Consider the following 21043-nt stretch of genomic DNA (forward strand, 5'->3'; position numbering starts at 1 on the left):
TCTATGCAGGCCCACAAATTTAAACAAGGGATTCTGATATATACAGCATTTGTGGAATAAGAGTTAATCCACCTTTTTGTAGCCATCCCTGGGGGAAGCCATTTTGTCACTTCTGTTGAGTGAAAATGACCTCACAGTTGCTCAGGGCCCAGGTAACGACCAATCGCAGCTCACCTGTTTTCTAAAGCTGAGCCATGAATGGTCGTTATCAGAGCCCTGAGCATCTGTGATGTCATTTTCAGTCGATGGCTAAATGCGTGTGGATTTTGCTGCTTAACTCATATTCCACAAATGCAATATTAATCAGAATGCCCTGATTCAACTAGTGGGCCTGCATAGAACATCCATCCATCCATTATCGATACCGCTTATCCTCACAAGGGTCGTGGGACGTGCTGGAGCCTATCCCAGCTGTCCTCAGGCAGTAGGTGGGGGACACCCTGAATTGGTTGCCAGTCAATCGTAGGGCACATAGAGACAAACAAACATCCGCACTCACAATCACACCTAGGGGCAATTTAGACAGTCCAATCAACTTACCATGCATGTTTTTGGAATGTGGGAGGAAACCGGAGCACCCGGAGAAAACCCACACAGGCACGGGGAGAACATGCAAGCCCCACACAGGGAGGCCGGAGCAGGGATCGAACCCACGACCTCTGAACTGTGAGGCGGACGTGCTAACCAGTCGATCACCGTACCGCCCTTCATAGAACATATGTTTGATAAAAATATGTTTGGGTTGACTTCCTCATTAACCAATGACATATAAAGTCATGTCAAATGTGAATCAGAAGACAGCTGGCACCATCTAAAGTCTCTGTTTGACCCCAAATGAAGTTCTCCGGACATTTGTTTTCTTTTCAGCAAAGGTCTGAAAATTTTGTGGTAGCACTGAATGCTATTTGGAACTGTTCATAATTCCCTCAACCTTTACTGAGGCCCCAAATCCATCTGAAGAAAAACAGCCTTGAAGTATGATGCTACCACCACCATGCTTCACTGTTTTTTGTTTTGTTTTGATGAGCAACATTTTGTTTGTGCCTAACATAGCTTTTGGGACTATGACCCAAAGAGTTTAATGTTGCTTTAAAAGGGACTTTGCAGGCTCACTTCACAAATCTACTCGAATCCTGCAGCTTGTTCAGTGTTGCGGTTGGCCTCTTGACAGCAGTTCAGGGTATATCCAGTTCTTGGTAATGTCACTGTTGTGGCATATCTTCGCCACTTATTGATGACTGTCTTCACTGCGTTCCATGGTATGCTTCCAGTGATTTCTCGGAAATTCTTTTGTACCCTTCTCTTGAATGATAGCTTTGAACCATGAGATCCCTCTGATGCTGTGGTAGCTCTCTGCGGACCGTGGCTTGTGCTATAAAATGGGACTTGAAAAATGTCAGGAAAAGCCTAGTGGAACACCTGAACTTCATTTGGGGTTAATCAGAGGCACTTTAAACAATAGCAGTTGCGTGCTGACTTCCATTTAACATGAATTTGAACATTATTGGTTAATTTTGAACACAACCACAACTTCGGTTGACCAGATGATCTAAGATGTGTATTTTTACTTACTTTTTTAATTCAATTTTTATTTCTTTAACTTTACTTTAATTCTCAATTATTTTTTTGTTGAGTTGTACAAGTTACAGGTCAAATTAATGGTGGAACGCTTTTCAAAATGATTGATCTCGCTGTCATTTATCTGTATCACAAAAACAGGCAACAGGGGGTGTGTCGACTTTTTACTGATAGAAACAGGTGTTTAATTGGATGTTCCAAATGTATGAATACAATTAAGATCTCTGTATACAATTAAAATCTCTGTATGGAAATTGTATTGCTAATGGGGCAGCATGGTATTCAGTGCTTAGCACAAGAAAAGGGAACTCCAGTTCCTCATGAGCCATCTCCTGCCTGACTCAAACACACCTGACTCAAATGATCAGGATCGTTTCAGACTTCTACCGAGCATGCTGATGAGCTGATCATTTGAATCAGGTGTGTTGCAGTAGTACAGGTAGATAGATAGATAGATAGATAGATAGATAGATAGATAGATAGATAGATAGATAGATAGATAGATAGATAGATAGATAGATAGAAAATCAAATAATACTGTATATGCCCCCATAGTGCTGTAATTTGCCCATGGGTCTTGGTTGTCAACCACTGGAAATAGAGATTCGAATTAAGGATAGTCTACTTGTGCAAATAGTCTCTTCGAATCAAGTCGTGGTTAAGTTATTTTATGAAAAATAAAAAAATGAAATCATTTTTCAATCAGTCAAACATATACAGTACCTTAAAGTGGCCTCGAAAGGGAAGAAGAATGTTGCTTCTCTCTGCTGGAGGACAGGAGTACTACAGTATTATGTGAGTGAGTTTAAAAGGCAAGCTTTCAAATTCAATACTCGACAGAATAAAATGTTCATATATGTATATATATATATATATATATATATATATATATATATATATATATATATGCTAACCAGTCGACCACCATGCCGCCAGAAAACACAACATTTAGCATTAAAATCAAAAGTGCTCATTTATTGCCGAACTAAGGTGTTCGGTAGTGATGGTCCTTAAAACCACATGCTGATTTTCAGACTTTGAAGGGCACGAGAACTTAATAATGCTGCCAACTAATTACTCGCCATGTGCCCAGTGATGAACATGAAGGTAATGTCTCTTACTGGTGAAATTTCTGGGGATGTAGCTAAAACCAAGCCCTGCCTACATACAAATACTCTTAAGTTGGGACAGGTTTTTCTACATAAAAACTTCTCATTTGAAAAAAATCTACAAAATCAATGTAAATCTTTGACCATACATTTAAAAGCAACCAAAGTGTTCTATTAAAGTAAAGTATTTTTTAAATGGGCAAAAATCTTCTACATTTTTTTTTTTCATGAATTGAAATTTAGGAGTTAGAGATTGGGACAGCCACCTTCCAATAGGAAGTGACATATAAAAGATGACGTTTTATACATTCAGTTTAGTAATATCTCAATAAATGCCTTGTGGTTAAATAGATTATAACAATATATTACTAAATATGCAAGGTCTGAACACTTCTTTTTTTTTTTATTTGATTTTCATTGTGGGACAGCAATTTCAACCAATTCGGTAGAATGGCTCATTTACACATTCATACATATATGTGTATACATATATATATATATATATATATATATATATATATATATATATATATATATATATATATATATATATGGATATATTCTCTCTCTCTCTCTCTCTCTCCCTCTCTCTCTCGCTTGCATGAACGCACGATATACACACAATCATTTTATCACGTGCCATGTCAAAACTTTATTTGCATTGAATCAATGCATAGGTTTTTCCTCCTTTGAATGAGGGGCTGACCAATGAACACATGCAACACCTGATGTTTTACTTCATGTCCTTGGTCTTCCTGGCTAGAGACTCTAAGGCGGTGAACATGGTGTCAGGTGTTTCAGAATCATCCAGCTGAGCTTTTGCACAGAAGAAAGGCGGGAAGAGGTCCATGGGATTGGTGATGCCAAGTACCCAGTTGAAAGTGCTGGAAAAGGAACAAAGACCCTTGTTTAAATTGCTCAGTTACGGTATATGGTTCCATGTGATTTTCTATGGAGCAATTCTGCATATTTTATAGTAGAAAATGAGAAAAATATTAGACAGTCAAATGCAAACTAAAACTACACTCAATACTGGACAGTGAGCCTGTGGTGTTGTTGATGCAGCGCTTGTATTAGACCTCCTAAGTATCATGACATCATCGTGACAGACACTTAAGGATGCTGACACATGGCACATGAAAGCTTGAATAAAAAAATTTTAAATAAAGGCTCTTCAGCCTTGAGGTCATACCTGACAACGGTCCATCCACTTGTTGGGGTGTAGCCAGTGAAGGTCATTGGGATGCAGCCAATCTCCGTGAAGACGCTCATATAGGTGCCTGAATTTATGAAGGTGTACAATATGTGGGGCAAAAGCAGTTGTCTCATTAAGGAATACAGGCAGTGCAATCCTTAATATTTATGCTAAAAGCAAAAGTGTTTTACGCATTCTGGATTGTAAGAGTAACACTCTTGTGTATATTATCAAACTGTTCTGAATCTTGCTCTGTCAATGAACAGTTATTTTTCACCACATGAGCTGTGCTCATGTCACAGATCCATCAGCGTTTTCTTCTCACCGTTGCCGGGCAGGTCCCCGTACCAGGTGTTGACAAGCACTCCCATTCCCCACGAGGAGGAGGAGCCCAAAACAATCTGACCCATCAAATTGGCATCATCAGGCACTTGCATAGGAACAAAATCTGTATTCAGACGTCTCTTCGTGCAAGACATTTTGCTCCAGTCGATCTCATAATAGACTTTCTAGAAAATAGAAAAGTGATGACCTTAAATAAGTCATACTTATAAATTACTTCAATGTTTACTGAGCAGACAGTGAGAACAAATATTAAGATGAAATGCCCAGAGAAAACTCACAGGAGCATGGGGAGAACATAGCGCACACTTATTACACACACTGTAGATAAGACTGAACAATGACTTAATCCAATGAATGAATTTTTTTCTTTCTTTCTAAAAGCAGATGAGCCACTCACCTTATTGAACATCATCAGTTGGTCCACACTGAAGGTTTCATTTCCAACCATGCCAAAGTTTCTAACCCGAATCTTCTGACCAATAGCATCATAGGTGATCGTTCCCGTGGACATGACGAGACCATTGAAGCCCATCTGGAAGACAAGTTACACTACATACCAAAGGGAAAATGTATGCAGAATACTTTTCTTCTTTAAGAGCAGGAGTGGGAAAATAAATAAATATACTGTGTGACTTACCACAGAGACACCTCCACTCATCAGGGGAGGAGACTCTATGCAAAAGGAAACAGAAATATACTATGAAAAAGTATTCACGCATGCAAAAGAAGTATAGAAATAAATGGCTGCATTTAGGTTCGACAAAGAGTGTCTAAAAAACATGATTGAAAATTACACTCAGTGCCATGGCCACAGCATTTTGGGCACATCAGCACAAGTTAAAAGTTCTGGCCTTGCAAATTCCTACAATGATAAACATACTGTTGATGACATGGTCCAGAAACAACAATTAAAGAAGGTTCACTGGATTGTGGAGGTGTGCCCATGGGAGAGGAACAGACAGCCGTGGTCTTTCTTTTTTCTTTTAAATAAAGAGCATTTAAAATGGCTAACAATGCAATTCTAAAATCAAATACAACCTGAAGAATATAAAAATTCCCAAATATCTAACCCGCAAATGCTCAAAATACAGTCCATCCGGAAAGTATTCACTGCGCTTCACTATTTCCACTTTTATGTTACAGCCTCATTCTAAAATGTAATAAATGCAGTTTTCCCCTCACAATTTTACACACAACACCCCATAATTATGTGGAAAAAGTTTTTTTTTTTTTATTTTATTTCTTGCAAATGTTTTAAAAAAATCAAAATCTAAAGAAATCTCACATACGTTTTCACAGCTTTTGCCACCAAGCTCAGAGTTGAGCTCAGGCACATCATTCTTTAGAGGTTCCTATACAGCTTAATTGGAGTCCACCTGTGGTAAATCCAATTGATTGGACATGATTTGGAAAGGCACACACACCTGCCTATAGAATGTCCCACAGGTGACAGTGCATGTCAGCGCACAAACCAAGCAAGAAGCCAAAGAAATTGTCTGCATAACTCCAGGACAGAATTATCCCTCGGCACAAATATGGCCTAAGCGCACACAGCCAAGACAACCAAGGAATGAATGAGGCTGTAACAACTGGAAAAAGTGAAGTGCTGTGAATACTTTCTGGATGCACTGTACACAATTATAAATCTTTTGGGCGACCCCTGACAGGAAAGTTTTCCCAGTTATCACACATTGTGAATTTGTATATTGTGAGAAATGCACGATGACTGTCGAGAATCAACTCACCACACTGTTGGGGTGTCTGGGCACTTGCAGTTGCAAGCAGCAGGCCAAGGATGGCCAAAGCGCGGACGATGTTCATCTTCAGAGAGTGCAAACACGTCAACAACCGGCGTCTCCAAATATACCCGATTCACATCTGGACGGGTCCCACCAAGTGTTATCGCCCCCACACTGACTCTTGTCTTTTAGCTCCCAAAATAAGAAAATATCAACTTGAGATGGAAAATGTTACTGATAACAGATGATGTATGTCGTGCGTAATTGGAGCCCCAACCCCATATTCAGCTGCCAACATGGAGGTAACTGAATTGAATATTAAAATCACATCCAGACCAATTTTCAACAGTAATTGGAATTGAACATGTTTCTCCCAAACCTGCTTTGAAAAATGAGACTCATTGAGACAACAGTCAAAGGTTGTGGATTGGAAGCCAATGCAGCTGGAACAATTCCCACATCGTATCAACCTCCAGCTGCTCTCTTCTCGACCTGCATCATCTGGTTCTCAGTGTTCGCTTTGAGCAAATGAAATTTCTCACCAGTTTTATAGTTTACTCATAAAAAGACTACTTTTGTTCCTGAATAATGGAAGTGAAAATAAAGTTATTTTTAATTTGTCAATATTCTCAACAATACAGGGGAAAAAATATTTTCTTGGCTTCTCTGCAGCATAACAAAAGACTAAAGTTCATGGAGAAGTCACCTGCCTCTTAATTTGCCCACCACATATTTTCATTGACTGCGTTTTTATTATCAGCACTGAGCAGAAAGACCTGGTTACCAAGAAATGTTGTGGAGGAGCAGTGCATTAGGCCAATACCAGATAAAAGGTACAGACCCGGGATTATGTTGCTTTTGTTAGCATTAGGAATTGTATTTATTCATTTTGGGGTGGGTGGGTTGGTTAGGTGTTGGTTCAACTGCTTCCATTCCTCAGATAATTCTTTCGTGGTAAAAATTAGGCATGCGCAAGCAGTGGGGCATCTATTTATGGTTTACAATTTGGTGCTCGACCAAATTAGTGTTATGGCAGAGGTGCTTGCTTCCGACATCATGACATTGCAACAAAGCTGAATTCTTGTGCATCACATAATAACAGCACTCTGCGGGCAAGTACCTTCCATTTTAAACATCAACATTCAAAAACAGAGGCAGATACATGCAGTAAAAACGGAAATATGGCATTATGCATATTTATTTTCCAATGTGAATATTTAATATTTTAATCTTACTGCTTTAGGTTCTCAATGTGGACAATTAATGAAAAGTCATATTGTCAACATTTCAGTTACCATCCTAAATTAATTAAGACCCCCCACCATAAATTGAGGAAATTCACACCGCAAAAAATAAAAATCAATTAACATCCAGTAGTTAATAGAGTTAAATACTGTATTCTTTCAACAAAACAGACTTGCAGTACAAATGTTTGACATCGCTTTTGTTTGGATGTCGGTTTCGCAGCTAAGCATCAGAAATGTACACCTGATGTAAAAATATTCATATCAACAAACGCAAGTCCGTATCATTCCAGTTATAGATTTTCACTCGGGGCGCTTTTGGGTGGAGTCTGCGACCAAATAAGTTCAACATGGAGATTTACAGTGTGACATCACATCTGTTACGAGATGACCACCTGGTGGGGGAAACCGCATGGTGTTTCCGTACAGTCAAAATGAAAATGGACACTTTGTGGCAAAAGGGGGGCTGAGATTGACCGCCGGCTGCAAGGCTTCTTCTGCAGTTTGACGAGCGCCCACTTGGGTCGCTGAAAGCAGCTCGGCTCAATCCAAAATTCCATCACACATTCATTCTCTCACCTCTTCCCTTACAACTACCAAAAAGCAAGCTGTCATTGTGCGTCAGTCTTCAATAAATTAAATTAAAATAACACTAACTCACTATTTTTTTTTTTCGTCCTTAAAAGACATTTTAAAACAAATCGGAAGTCCCTTTCACATCTTTGACTTCCAAGATGTATTTTATCTGTCATCTTGATTGATTCTTACAACCTCTCATGATGCTGCTTGAAATGTACAGTTGTCGACTTCAGACAGTTCCCTTAACATATCACTTCCAGTGTCCTGCTACTATTTCAATATTCAGGACTCACACGTACACACACACAGACAGTGTACATTAATACCCTGGAGGCATGCATTGTAAGCGTCTTTCTGGTCATTTCATAGCCAAACACTGCAGTGGCGTGCAAGGACCTCCTGTGTGGGGTTGGTTATTGGAGTCCTTTTGGGGTTTGAGGAAAAGATTACATGAAGTGAGAGGTCTCCTTTAAAATCCATCTTTGAAAAATCTGCTTAACTCCTTGTGGGACAGACAGAGTAAGCCACTTCTTTTTGGCCTTCTTGACTGACGGAGAGCTTCGAGGATGAGTTCAAGAGAAAACAAACAAGAACAACAAAAAGTATTTCCAGAAAAGTCTGGAGTGGAGCACATTGTCCGAGTTCTTTTGTTGGCCCTTGATGATCCACTTGAAAATCTTCCACTGTGGCTTGTTGTCAGCAGTCAGAGACTTCTGAGGCGTCACTGGTGGGTTTCCTACGTTGCCTCACAGATTTCTCCTCATCCTGCACAGTAAAACAATGTTGTTTCCATGGAAAAGTACGGAAGCTGACAAAGAGACGTCTGCACCCCATGTGGCGCCAAATTAGATCATTGTGATAATCCTTTTAGTATTGGACATAATAATCAATTATAAAACATAATCAGGAGTGCACATAAGAATTTCGGTTCGCTTCCCAAATGAGTACCACAGGTCATTGTTTGGTGCTCATTTTTTTTCTTGGCCTGCTGACCTCATGGATGAACTTAAAGACTTGTAGCACATCTGGACAAAGTAGGTCCCGTGGGTGACATCCAGTCAGTCCACAGTCCCTGCAGCTTTTATGAACTCAAAATAAAATGGCAAATATGTGCTGCTTTTATTTTGACGTGAATGTGTCAACATAGCAAGCGAACAAAAGCAGCGATTTGTCTTCAGTGTTGTTAACTTAACATTCGCTGCCACTGACGAATTTACTTCTTTTCACAGTCCAGCCATTCAATCCCAGGAATTTTTTTTTTTTTTCTTCAAATTTTTTCAAACGGTTAGGGGCAGAAAATGCCTGGCAGTGAATGAGTTAAGAGACTTCTTCAACCATTCTAGCAACTATTTAAAAAGGAAAATGGAAAAGCCCAACGGCTACTGTGGTCCTCATTTTAGCAACAATCTTATTTCCTGCACAGTGAAGCGCTAATAATGACTTGAGATCCTAAGAACAGCTAATAATGGTTTATGTTCATGTTAGTACACTGAAAACATATTTATAAAAAAACAAAATTGACACTTTGGGCTTTTTTTTTAATGTTGATTAAATAGTGATGTATTTTAATGTGGCTGATTGTGCTTTTTTCCCCACCAATTTTCATTTACTTTTGTTTTTATTTCTTAATACTTGATTTCTTATACCAGGGCCACACAAGCAGCAGCTTATTAAAATAATCAAATTTACTGCTTTATGAATAGACAAATTCATATTTGAAATTTAGTGAGCATGTTGGTGTGGCCCTCGACAGCTGTTTCAGGTTCTCAAAATGCATTGTCCACCCCTAAATTGCCCTGTGATCAGCTAGCTGATTTAGCACGGTTCTCTACGGTCGGCAATCGGCTGTAAAATCTTTTTTACATCGTGGACCGCTTTCACATAAAGAACTATTTTGACAGGGGGTTGAAGTCGCGTCGCTGCGAGACGGAGATGACCGTCTCATCGGCGACCACCGCCGACACCGGCCTCCGCCAGTGCAGCTGTTTGCAGGGGTCCAGGCAATGCAAGCCAGCTTACACTATGCAATGCGCAGCGAGGGTCAACTTAAAAATAAATGCAAGTAATACTGTACATGGATATCAATTCCTTATTGGTCTTCTATTTTGAAGTTGGCTCTCAGAAGCCGTCATTGTGGTGGCTGACTTGACTTTGACTGGAGGCTGGCCTGACTGCAGTCAAGCTGACTGAGTTGCAATATGAAAACTGACATAGATGACTCTGGTGTGCACATGAATATTTTCATTTAGCATATGTAGCGGCGCACCTCTCATGTGAACCCCTGCCCATGATCATTCTGACAATTACAGTACAGTGGTACCTCTACTTACGAAATTAATTGGTTCTGGAAGAAATTTCTTAAGTAGAAAATTTTGTAAGTAGAGATGTGTTTTCTATGTAAATGCCCTAATCCGTTCCAAGCCCCCCAATATTCAGACATAAATGTTTTATAAAGGATAAACATGCATGAAAACATGTAACAAATACATGTTACAATTAGATTATTGCACAATAAATGAGAGTTGTGCATAATGTAACAAAACAAAGCATAGAGTAAGGAATAAAAATGATGGTCGTTTACCTTTTAATTGCTGTCCTCATTGCTTTTTGCCCTCTTTGGTTCATGTTCTCTCTCAGGAGTGTTTATTGCCTGGCGTTTTGTAAACAACTGATTTAATAACGTGAAGACTGTCGATACATTGCGGTCATATTCTTTGGCGAGATCAACCAAACGCATTCCTTTTTCATACATTTCTATTATCTCTTGCTTTGTTTGTATGGACAAATAAATGATTTTCTCCTTTTTTTCTTTTCCTCGCTTCCAATTCACATAAAGATAAAGAAGATGCTATGCTAGCCAATGGCAGAGCAGCTATGAGTATGTTGCGTTCAGGAAACTCCGGAGCTGCGAGTATCACCCCATACTTTTACCTTTCGTATCCTGAAATTTCTTTTGTTACAAGAGGCACTATTTCCCTGTTGAGGAGTTTCGTCACTTGAAAATTTCGTATGAAGAGACGTTCGTAAGTAGAGGGTACCACTGTATGTCGATTAATCTGGTTTTGAAGTAAGGCATTGTGGATTCAGTACTATTTGACATCAGCCATGGGAAGCTGTTCAGTTGAGCTACATCAGTGTATACTGTTACATAGAGTGGGAGGAAAAAGTTTGATAACACTTTGGAATTTCTTAAATGTCTGCATATATTGGTCAGACAATGTGAATGGACAATACAATTACCTTTCTCGTGTCCTTTGCTTGCAGATCAGATGTGTACAATGATCAGGATGAATTTTGGACCATCCCCCTTTACAAAAGTGCAGTTCAGCAAAATTCCTGAGACGTCTGGTGTCAATAGCTCTAATTGTGTGGGAGGAGCACACAACACCACGTGTGGAGGAAAACATGGCACAAGACTCGACCACTGGCACACCAATGGCACAAGACCGCTTCAGCATCATGGTATGGGTATGCTTTGCTCCCTCAGAGCCAGGACAGTTTGCAACCATCAATGGAAAAAATCATTCGCGGTTTATCAAAATATTTTGCAGAAAAACCTGAGGCCATCTGTCCAAGAATTGAAGCTCAAAAGAGGATGCGTGTTGTAAAAGGACAATTATCCGAAACTCTGAAGCAAATCAACAACAGAATGTCTTCAGAAGAAGAAAATAGGTGATAGTCCTGACCTCAACATGATTGAGATGCTGTGGCATTGCCTCAAGAAAAGCAACTGCAACAGTTTTGAACAGAGGAATGATCCAAAGGTCATCCTGATCACTGCTGGTATTAATTGACTGTTTGCTTATTCTTGTGATTTAGATGATCGTTGTGTTTTTTTTAAGACCAATTTATGTAAAAGTTTAAGAAATTTCAAAGGATTCACATACTTCTTCCTCCCACTGTAGAGTGCCACTATCAGAGTAGACGACCACTATACATCATGTAGAACCACTCAGCTTTTGGAACACTTGCGTGTTTTCTTTGGCTATTCCAGTTGTACTCACAGTCTGGAAGATTCCGTTCGGTCCCCACTCTCCCGGGGACTGGTCCTCTGGGTCTTCTGCCTCTTCTTCCTCCTGCTGCCCTTCCTCCTCTCTCACAGTGTCCATCCCATCCTCCTCATACTCCGTCAGACAGTCCGACTCCTCCGCTGAAGGGAAAGATTTAGAAGAGATATTACGACGATAAATCATATAGTGGCTGAACCCACCAGCATCCATCAAATGTCAGGGACGTGTTCTGCTGTATTCCAATAAAAGATGTTTGGTGTAGGTTGTAAGCCCTTATTTACTATACCAGTTAAAGCTAATGAGATCTTGAAGGTGAACTGTGCAAAGCGTTGTCTAAAATATGAAAGAAAAAACACGTTGTAAGCAATAAAAATGGAATAAAAATGTGTACTTCACCCTCAGCAGAAACGTAGTTTTGGACCGGCTCTATCCTGGATACGATCTCTGCAAGGTCTGTGAAGTCAGCTCCTTGACACGTGCATGACTGAGACACACGTTTTTCTATCATTCATTCATGCTGAATATTGAAGCACTCAAAAAAAAATAAATAAATAAATAGACTCCACACAGATCTGACCTGCTTGATATTTTGCATTTTTTACAAAATCGATGATCAATTGTAATGTTATTATTTGCCGATCGATCAATAATATCATGATTACAGCAAATACAACCTCGTTCACTCCAGGGATGTTCTGTGCTGTCATTGTTAATAATCCAAGGTTTCTCATCATATACAGTCAGATTTTCCCCCCCAAAATTTTTCCATAATTTTGAAAATTTTTAGGTTTTGTTATTATTTTTTCCCAATGCATTTCCGTGGCGATCTTTATATGCCAATTTTGGCTACTCATGGGCCGAGTAGGTCCCGATCCCAAACGAATAGCGGGGGACGACTGCACAAATTGTTTAAACAGATTGGTCCATCTTCTGATCGGAGATTTTTTTTTTTTTTTAACTTGCTAATCGGCTCCAAAAATCGAAATCCTGAACATGTAAACCAGGGGTCTTCAATCCTGTTCCTCAAGGGCCGGCGTCCTGCCCGTTTGCCCTCTTTTAGGGAAATGAATTATAGGCAAAACAAACACATACAGCATATTACTAGTATTACAAAATATTCTCCTATTGTGGAAGTTATGAAGCTTTTGGGGCAGCAGCCTTTTCACAAAATTCTTTGTTTTAGGGTTGGACACTTGCTTGACTCCTTGAGCATTTACACAATCAAGTAGAATTTCTCTGAATGGTACTTGTGGCACTCACATCGACTCTTTTGCTGTCGTTGTAGTCGGCTGATCGATGGTCCCTTAGCATGTTTTCAATGATGTCACCTCGGGCCCAGCCAGTGAACACCAGCTTACCGTGTTGGAAGCCCACATCCTGGAACAACACAATGAATCGACAAGAGGTGTTTGTAACAAAAGGAAAGAGAAATGATTCAGTTAAAACGCCTAATATCTTAAAATGCTGTTTGATCGGAGATTATTTAGATAAATCCGAGACAATAAAAGTAGCCATAACTGAAACCCTGAACACACTGCGACATACAGTGCTTTGCAAAAGTATTAGCCCCCCCTTGACCGATCGAAGTCAAAGTCCAGACGTGAATGCAATTGAGAATCTGTGGGAAGGATCTGAAACTGCTGTTCACAAACACTCTCCATCAAACATTACTGAGCTAATGTTAATGTAATAATTTAATCTTTATGTTTGAAGCCTGAAATGTGGCAAAAGGTCAAAAAGGGGGCCAATACTTTCACAAGGCATCGTATATTTGTACAAGAATATCAAAACATTTGTCCAGCATGAGTGAACATGTGCCTCCATGCATAAACCGAAAGAGGAAAGTTGTTGAGCAACTCACATAAATCTCGTCAAACTTGCCAAAGTCCATGGTCTTGAAGCGATCAATGGGCGGTCTAATGTACTCGCAATAAGCACTTTTCTTCACCACCTCTAATTGCCGCACACAAGACACATAGGCAAGCCGAGACTGGATCTCCGCCATGTCTGGCACCTAGATGAGGTTGTAAAGATTACAATTACAATCCAATAACTGTAAAACTGACACAAAAGTAGTTCATCACCACAGTAACACAATCATTATGGTCATCATGGTCTTGCAGCCAACTCGGAGGCACCTTGACTTTTTCAGCCCAAGGATTGATTCGTTTCCACAGCAACCACCAGCCAGACAGACAGTCGCCATAGTTACAAAGGTCTGTCTCGTCCTGGCTGCCCACGTCGATGGCGATGACTGTTTTGGCGCCCATGTTCCTCGCAATATCCGCTGTGATGTCCACAACACAAACACCAGAATCGAGCCGCAGACAAAAGATAAAGATTCCTTCAATACAAGTCGTATTCTAGAGTTTCAAAGTAAATAAACCAACACCACCAAAAGGATTTCCAGCAGGGAATTTAAGGTCGATTGGTGACTAACTGATTTGGACATTTTGGAAAAGTAATTCACAGAAGGATGGAAATCATCGCCTTTCTCACAAACTGGCTAGTGTTAAAGAAACTGGGCCTCAACATTGTGGTGGTGTTTAGCCTATTTAAAGACAAAGTGCAAATCTCTGATCCAGTGTCAAGATGGGCCATAAATACTCTTGATTGATCAAACTTCTCAGGAGGCAGGCAGCCCTATAGTTTCTCAACAAATTGTTGCTCATTTTACAAGACTGGAAGTCTGTTGGATCGATTTTTGGGCCCACGGAGCGCCACAATTCACAAGCTTCCGTGACAACTATCAGAGGAAGATGAGACATGAGTCCCATTCCAAACAGAGCTTTGCAGTGTGGAGCTTTGTGAAATGTGGCTGCTCTGTTATATCAGGATGACACAGAATCTCGAGAAAGTATTTTCGTCTTCATAACAAATTGGACTTCAGAAACTACACACATCTTACACACGGAGGAGCTGTTATGTACAGTGGGTACGGAAAGTATTCAGACCTTTTCTGTTCCGACGGTTCCTTCGACTTTTTCTCTGACATGCACTGTGAGCTATAAGATCTTATATAGACCTTTCCTAATCAAGTCCAATCAATTTAATTAGACACAGCTGGACTCCAATAAAGGAGCAGAACCATCTCAAGGAGGATCAGAAGAAATGGCCAGCATGTGAGTTTAATATGAAGGTCGCTGCAATGGGTCTGAATACTTATGACCATATGATATTTCAGTTTTTCCTTTTCCATAAACATTCAAACATTTCTGTTTCTTTTTTCTGTCAAGATGGGGTGCCAAGTGTACATTAATGACATATAAAACGAACGTTTTTGATTTTAGCAAATGGCTGCAATGACAAAGAAAGTGAAACATTTCAAGGGGTCTGAATACTTTCCATACCCGCTGTATATATTTAAACAATGATTTGCAGAACAACGAACTCTACTCATCTTTCCTCTGGTTGAAATTGTGACAAAGGCTAATTTTGGAACAGAGCAAGACCAACAGTACAACAAGTTGTGCTGAGTAGTCATTTCCATACATGAACCCGGTATTTATAAAGACCAATGTCCAATGTCACAGTTTTCCAAATAAATTGCAAAATAGCATGGAACATTTTGAACTGTGTTGCTCTGTTCTAAGAAAACTGCAAATTTCAACTGAGGGCACAAGCACCTGAAGTCAATGAACTAGTGTCAGCCAGTCAAAGAAAGATGGGAAATCAATGTTTTCATGCTTAGAATTACATTATCTGGATTTCTGTATCTACATGTCTAAATTTAAAAAGAGATCAACGATACCAACTTGAAACCTCCCATACTTTCAAAGTATCTGGCACTAGTTGTGAGGCAGACATCAGGTCCAAAGTAATACTTAGCACTGCTACACATTAATTTTTTTAATCTGGTTGTAAAATCAAATGTAAAATCCTCCTCAAATGGGTCTGACAAATGCTGCTTTTCATTCGCTTTTGAATAGAGGGTGTGTTCACAGTCACACCAACCACAACAGTTGTCTGTCAGTTGACACAAACCATGACATGTTTGAGACATGCATAGTAATGTATTCAAAATGGACAAAAGTCCATTTTGTGGAGTATCTTGGGTAGGAACAGTACTAGCAGAAGGAGATTGACAACTTTGTATCCGGTAATGGATGTTTCAGCCCAGATGGAAACTGCAAAGTTGTCTTTCTAAAATGTATTTCATGACTCTGAATAGAATATTTTAAATATACTTGACATGTACTTTCATCAAGCAATGATTGGACTGAATTAGACCCATTGCAAAGTTGGCTTGTTTGACAAGACTACCTTGCAGATGTGAACTCAACGTACCCTTACACTCTGATCTTGGTGGTCTGCTTAGCATTAAAAAAAACGTCATACTTACCCATCCTGTGCACATTATACACAGTAAACCACCAAACCAGCTTCCCTCTGTCCACTTTAACCCGTCCTTCTGGGCCACGGGGGTGGTGGATATTTGAGAGAGGGTACCACCTTTACTTGCCTGGCAGGTTGTTGATGTAGCCACCATCCATAAGCAAGTTCCCATCTTTGGGGTCGCAGAGAGGCGGCAGGTACCCGGATAGGGTCATGCTCGCCCGCACATAGCGCCACAGAGAGCCTGGCACACCGGGGACGGAAGTAGGGAGGAGGAAGGGGGGGGGAATAACATCTCAATTTCTGCTAAGTGATTCATGTTAGTGTTGATGCAGACCACAATCCCAACACTAGGCAGAGATCAGTCACGGAGGGTGAGGGGACCGCCGCAAAGTTTGGGATTGTAGTTCTGCCCGCCTTTACACTCTGCTGTACACCAAAGCAAACCTCATTACCAAGCACACAGACCCATTGTGACTTGTGCGACTGGTAAAAGGCAAATGGCAGCCATCACAGAGCACCAAGACTGTACAAATCTCCAAACTGTGTCTCAACATTAGCACATTTACTTTTAAATGATCCAAGCAGCAATCTCTCCGAAATACATGGTTGGTCTAAATGTGCTGCTGCAAAGAAGTCAAAGTCAAAGACGTAGTTGTTTTGTGACAAGTTTGGAGATTGTGCCAGGGAACAACCAGCCTGCCCAATTCTGCAGTACAGCTCAGCGCCAGCAGAGGGCAGGAGCAGACAGAGAGCTGCATGGGTTGGAAGGATAAGGACCACAGCAGAGATGCGCAAGGGTGCAACTGTGCATGAAGTATTTGTGAATTGGAAAGACATTTTAAGATCTCATTGCAGGGTTCTCTTCATCTGACTTAATGGTCATTCTCAAGTTGCACAAGTAACAAATGGGCTACAGCAGGATCCAGAACACTTGTTCCCAATTACTTGAAGGAACAATACAAGTAAAAAGATAAAGCAAGAGGTCGAGCACATTTATGGAAATATATTCATTGAATCGACGTGTCCAGAAGTGACATGCACATGGACTCAAGCAAAGCCAGAGGAGGAGACAGGTTTGCTGAAAGAGCCAATCACAATGTTCCTTCAGGTGAAGATGAACTGGGGGATGAATTGAAATGAAACAGTGACACAATAAAAAAAAAACTCCTCATGGAGATAAAAGACAGACACATTTCAGCCCAATGGCAGGTGCAGTTATTCAAGCCAAAACAATTTTGTGATGTAAACAGTGTGCAGGGCGATACTTCTTCCTCTTGAGGGTGCAAAAGTGGTATACAGTTAACCCATTAAAGCCTGAAGCCCCTCGTGAGATATTTCTCTAAAACCTATGGTCGTCTTTGGAGTCACCCTTGAAAACCTGACATTTTCGCCACCTACAAAATAATTAATATCTCAGCCCCTGTAGCAGATAAACATAATCCCAAAAGAATTCGAGAGCGTAGACATGTGGCTTTCACACAGGCCCGAGTTTATTCATCTTGACTGTTTCAATTGAAGATTTGGGCAAGTGAAGCACTATTTTTAATTTTTCTAAAATCGAGTGGTAATTACCATGCTGTGTTTTCTTACAACGACGTTGAAATCGTCATTGTCTACGAGCATATATCTTAACCATACATGGCGTTTGGATGGTTTCACGGCTTTAAAGTCTGCGAGCGTGTCATCTATATCGCTGCCGTGACTTATAGCAGAGCTCCCGCAATCAACTGTCTCAATTACTCGACAAAATTCCAGATATCCTCCGACAAATCACGACACCGTCACATGTATATTCTGATGCATTTCATTGGCTAAGAGACCGAGAATTGGATAAAAAAAAAAGAAAAAGAAAATGATGTATACGCTCTCCCGGCTTTAAAGGGAGAAACACACAACAGCGCTACCGGCTTTTAGTGGTAGGAACGCGGTTATGCTCTCCCGTCCTCGGTTAATACAAAACTGTTAACTTTCATTTAACCTGAATACATGAGACTGTACTAGTTGTTGGCTATGCCTGAATATCAAAGAAATTATCAAATTAAATGTGGCGTTGTATAACGGACATGGACTTTTAACCATCCATACACTAATTTTCTAAAGCACTCATCCTCATTAGGGGTCATGAGTGAGATGGAGCCCATCCCAGCTGACTTTGTGCGAAAGGCAGGGTGGATATGTTCGACAAACAATGATTTACACAATTTAGAGTCTTCGATGAACCTTACGAGCATGTTCTCGTGGACATGTGAAGCCCTTTGAGACTTTTCTGTGATTAAGGTCTATATAAATAAATTTGACTTGACTTTTTGGAATGTGGGAGGAAGCCAGAGTACCAGGAGGAAACCAATGCAGCACGGGAGAACATGCAAACTCACTGGAGAAGGTCAAAATTCCTAACCCGAACTTCAGAGCTGCAAGACAGACATGCTAATCATGAGGCAGGCCACTGTGATGCCCACTTTCAACTACAGAACTTCCCTTTCTTTAATTTAAATACAAAGGCTACATTAGAGTTTTTCGAAGTGCAGGACAGTGAGCCTCCCATCAGATAAAATAACACACAAGCAAAAACCGTGTGAGGTTGGGTTTCTTGCTCATCCAAGGCCATGACGTCTCTGTCAAGAACCAAAAATCCACCATCTATCCAAGCACTTTGCCTTCAACATACTATAGCCAAAGTGAGCTCAGCAACTTTAAAATGATCTTTTCTTTAATCCCTCACAAATGCTGTTACTCCCCTGAAGTCCCAAGCACCCCCTCAAAGGAGGCATGAAAGCCACCGGGCTAGATAACGTGTGTACATGAAAGAATTGCCATTATCAGTCCAAATTCATATATGAATAAGAAACTTCAAAGCATACAAAGGAAACCAGAAGCAGGCAAAAGATCATGCAACACTCTGATCCATGGATGCCCATACAAATAAGAGAAAATGTATCCAAAGACAAATGTAAATTTAAGAGCCAAATGAAGAGGACCACATGTCCATTACTTACTGCAGGATTATAGTAAGGTGGGTACAATCAAAAAGAGACATCCAAAAACATTGTCTTTCCTTCCAAACCATGGGCTCCCCAAGTCTAGCTGGTCAGGATGGGGTTAGTTAGGAACAGGAACGGAGAGGGAGACGATAGCCGAGCCACTGTTTGTCGACTTTGATGGTAAGGGAGGATGTTTTTGGTGTGCAGGCGTTTTAAGATCTGACCTGGGACATTGTTTACATAGCAACCGTCCACAAGCAAATGGCCATCCTTGGGATCGCAGAGGGGAGGTAAATAGGGGGTGTAGGAGGCGCTGGCTCTAACATACCGCCAGACGCAACCTGTCAGGAGATTGAGATGGAGGAGGAACACATCAAATATGGGTTGGATTCAAAGTTGCAGGTGGAAAAGAGAAGGAGAGACATAGTGTGAAAGGAGAACAGAGGAAGCTGCCATGGGCACGAATGAATGGCAATGTGTTGATCAACTGTATTTAGTTAAGGCGATATAAAACAGTAATTGTTTTCACTCTCAATGATCGCACTATAACACTGCTACGTTCCGTGATTATTAAAAGAGCAATAAAAGTGTTTACATTGAATCATATTAGCATTGTTAGATAAGCAATGAAAGAGGAAATTGAGTGCAGTAGTGTGTGAGAAAGAAAATAGGAAGGAGGACGGCAAGAAGAGTAAAGAAAGACGAAGTCCAACGCTTCACTAAGTAGCACTGCACTGGGCCTTCCACTACAATCTTCAAACTGTAACACGAACAGGAAACTGCAACTGCATCCGCGTTTAGCTTCAACATATCCGCATCCTGTTGTAGAATCTCGGCGGACGAAATAAAAAAATGACATGGAGGATTATGACACTGACACCGGTCACCCATCCCACCCCCTTAAAGAAACCTACTACTTAGAAGTAAGTCATTTAGCTGATGAAATAAAAATGGGAAGGAAATGCCACTATTAGGTTAACACTTATAGGTTAGGCAAAGACACTGAACTAGTGTAACTACAAAAAGCACTACATGAAGTTGAATGAGTGAAGGAAAGATGGAGGGATGCCGTTTTAGAGGGAACAGATTGGGATGGAGTGTTCTGGATCCTACATGCTGACATGGAATAAGGAGAACTAAAAGGCATTAAGGGGACTAAATAGGTTAGTTCTGCTCCGATGATTGGATGAGCAGCTCTGTGATGTCTCTCTGTACTGACTTCGAAACACAGCTTTTTAAAACAATAACAAGATAGCCACTTTGATAATTTAGCTGATGAAATAAAAATGGGAAGGAAATTAATTAATTAAAAAAATAACCACAGTGAAATAGAAATGAGAGAAACTGGTCAAGTGAACGGGAACACTGAGACAGAGAGGGAAAGGCTTTGCTGCAGATGTTAATAAACATGCCACGATGCAAACATTGATTTTAGTATCATACAGTATCCTGCCCCAACGCTCTCTAGCCTTTAAACCCCTCATATCCAGCATGCTGTACAGGGTAAAAATAATTTTACAAATATACTTTTAATTCTTGTTCAAGAATAGAATTAAAAATATAAAATAGCGCAGCGAAAATCTTGTATTTTCTGGACTATAAACCGCACCTTTATATAATCTGCACCCACCCTATTTAAAAAAAAACCATGAAAAGAAAAACGTATATAAGCCGTACCTTTATATAAGCTGCACCTAACTGTGTTGAAAATGTTGATATTTACTGCATTTACAGAACGATTTTGAACTGTAAATGTACATGTATATGTACCTGAACAGATTCTTACCAAACAGTGCCTTTTAACACGGCAGCAACTTTGCTGATTAAAACGAAACAGAACCAAGAGAAAAAAACAGTACTTATCTTCATTTCACTCCCACTCCAGTTTGTCAGTTAGCGTCCACCTTTTATTGCTCTACTTCCGC

General features: G+C 40.3%; 2 protein-coding genes across 9 annotated transcripts in view; both read right to left on the minus strand.

Moving 5' to 3' along the window:
* Positions 1–3324: 3324 nt before the first annotated feature.
* On the minus strand, positions 3325–6429 carry LOC147145868 (ependymin-like). 3 transcript variants are annotated; one of them, XM_086032958.1, is made up of 6 exons: positions 5973–6429; positions 4865–4899; positions 4625–4759; positions 4208–4391; positions 3880–3967; positions 3325–3571 (listed from the first exon to the last, which is right to left on the minus strand). In XM_086032958.1, the coding sequence occupies exons 1-6, from the start codon at positions 6046–6048 to the stop codon at positions 3421–3423; spliced, it is 669 nt and encodes a 222-aa protein (XP_085889084.1). In that variant the 5' UTR covers positions 6049–6429; the 3' UTR covers positions 3325–3420. The 3 variants fall into 3 exon arrangements, with proteins under 3 accessions (XP_085889084.1, XP_085889085.1, XP_085889086.1); XM_086032959.1 differs by lacking the exon at positions 5973–6429 and adding an exon at positions 5517–5566; XM_086032960.1 differs by lacking the exon at positions 5973–6429 and adding an exon at positions 5108–5385.
* A 717-nt stretch (positions 6430–7146) lies between these two features.
* The window catches only part of pnpla6 (patatin-like phospholipase domain containing 6), a 31912-nt gene continuing 18015 nt past the window's right edge, over positions 7147–21043 (minus strand). For 4 of the 6 annotated variants that reach the window (XM_086032955.1, XM_086032951.1, XM_086032953.1 and 1 more), the window contains 8 exons: positions 19343–19459; positions 16269–16378; positions 13938–14093; positions 13661–13813; positions 13060–13176; positions 12196–12283; positions 11794–11939; positions 7147–8554 (listed from right to left, as the gene is read on the minus strand). In XM_086032955.1, the coding sequence (XP_085889081.1) occupies positions 8486–8554; positions 11794–11939; positions 12196–12283; positions 13060–13176; positions 13661–13813; positions 13938–14093; positions 16269–16378; positions 19343–19459 (956 nt within the window). In that variant the 3' untranslated portion in view covers positions 7147–8485. The remainder of the gene's footprint in view (positions 8555–11793; positions 11940–12195; positions 12284–13059; positions 13177–13660; positions 13814–13937; positions 14094–16268; positions 16379–19342; positions 19460–21043) is intronic. The other 2 variants (XM_086032957.1, XM_086032956.1) reach the window with 2 other exon arrangements.

This window comes from Filicampus tigris, chromosome 6 (genome assembly GCF_054856515.1).
Source record: "Filicampus tigris isolate MCC_2025a chromosome 6, RoL_Ftig_1.0, whole genome shotgun sequence".
NCBI classification, from domain to species: Eukaryota; Metazoa; Chordata; class Actinopteri; order Syngnathiformes; family Syngnathidae; genus Filicampus; species Filicampus tigris.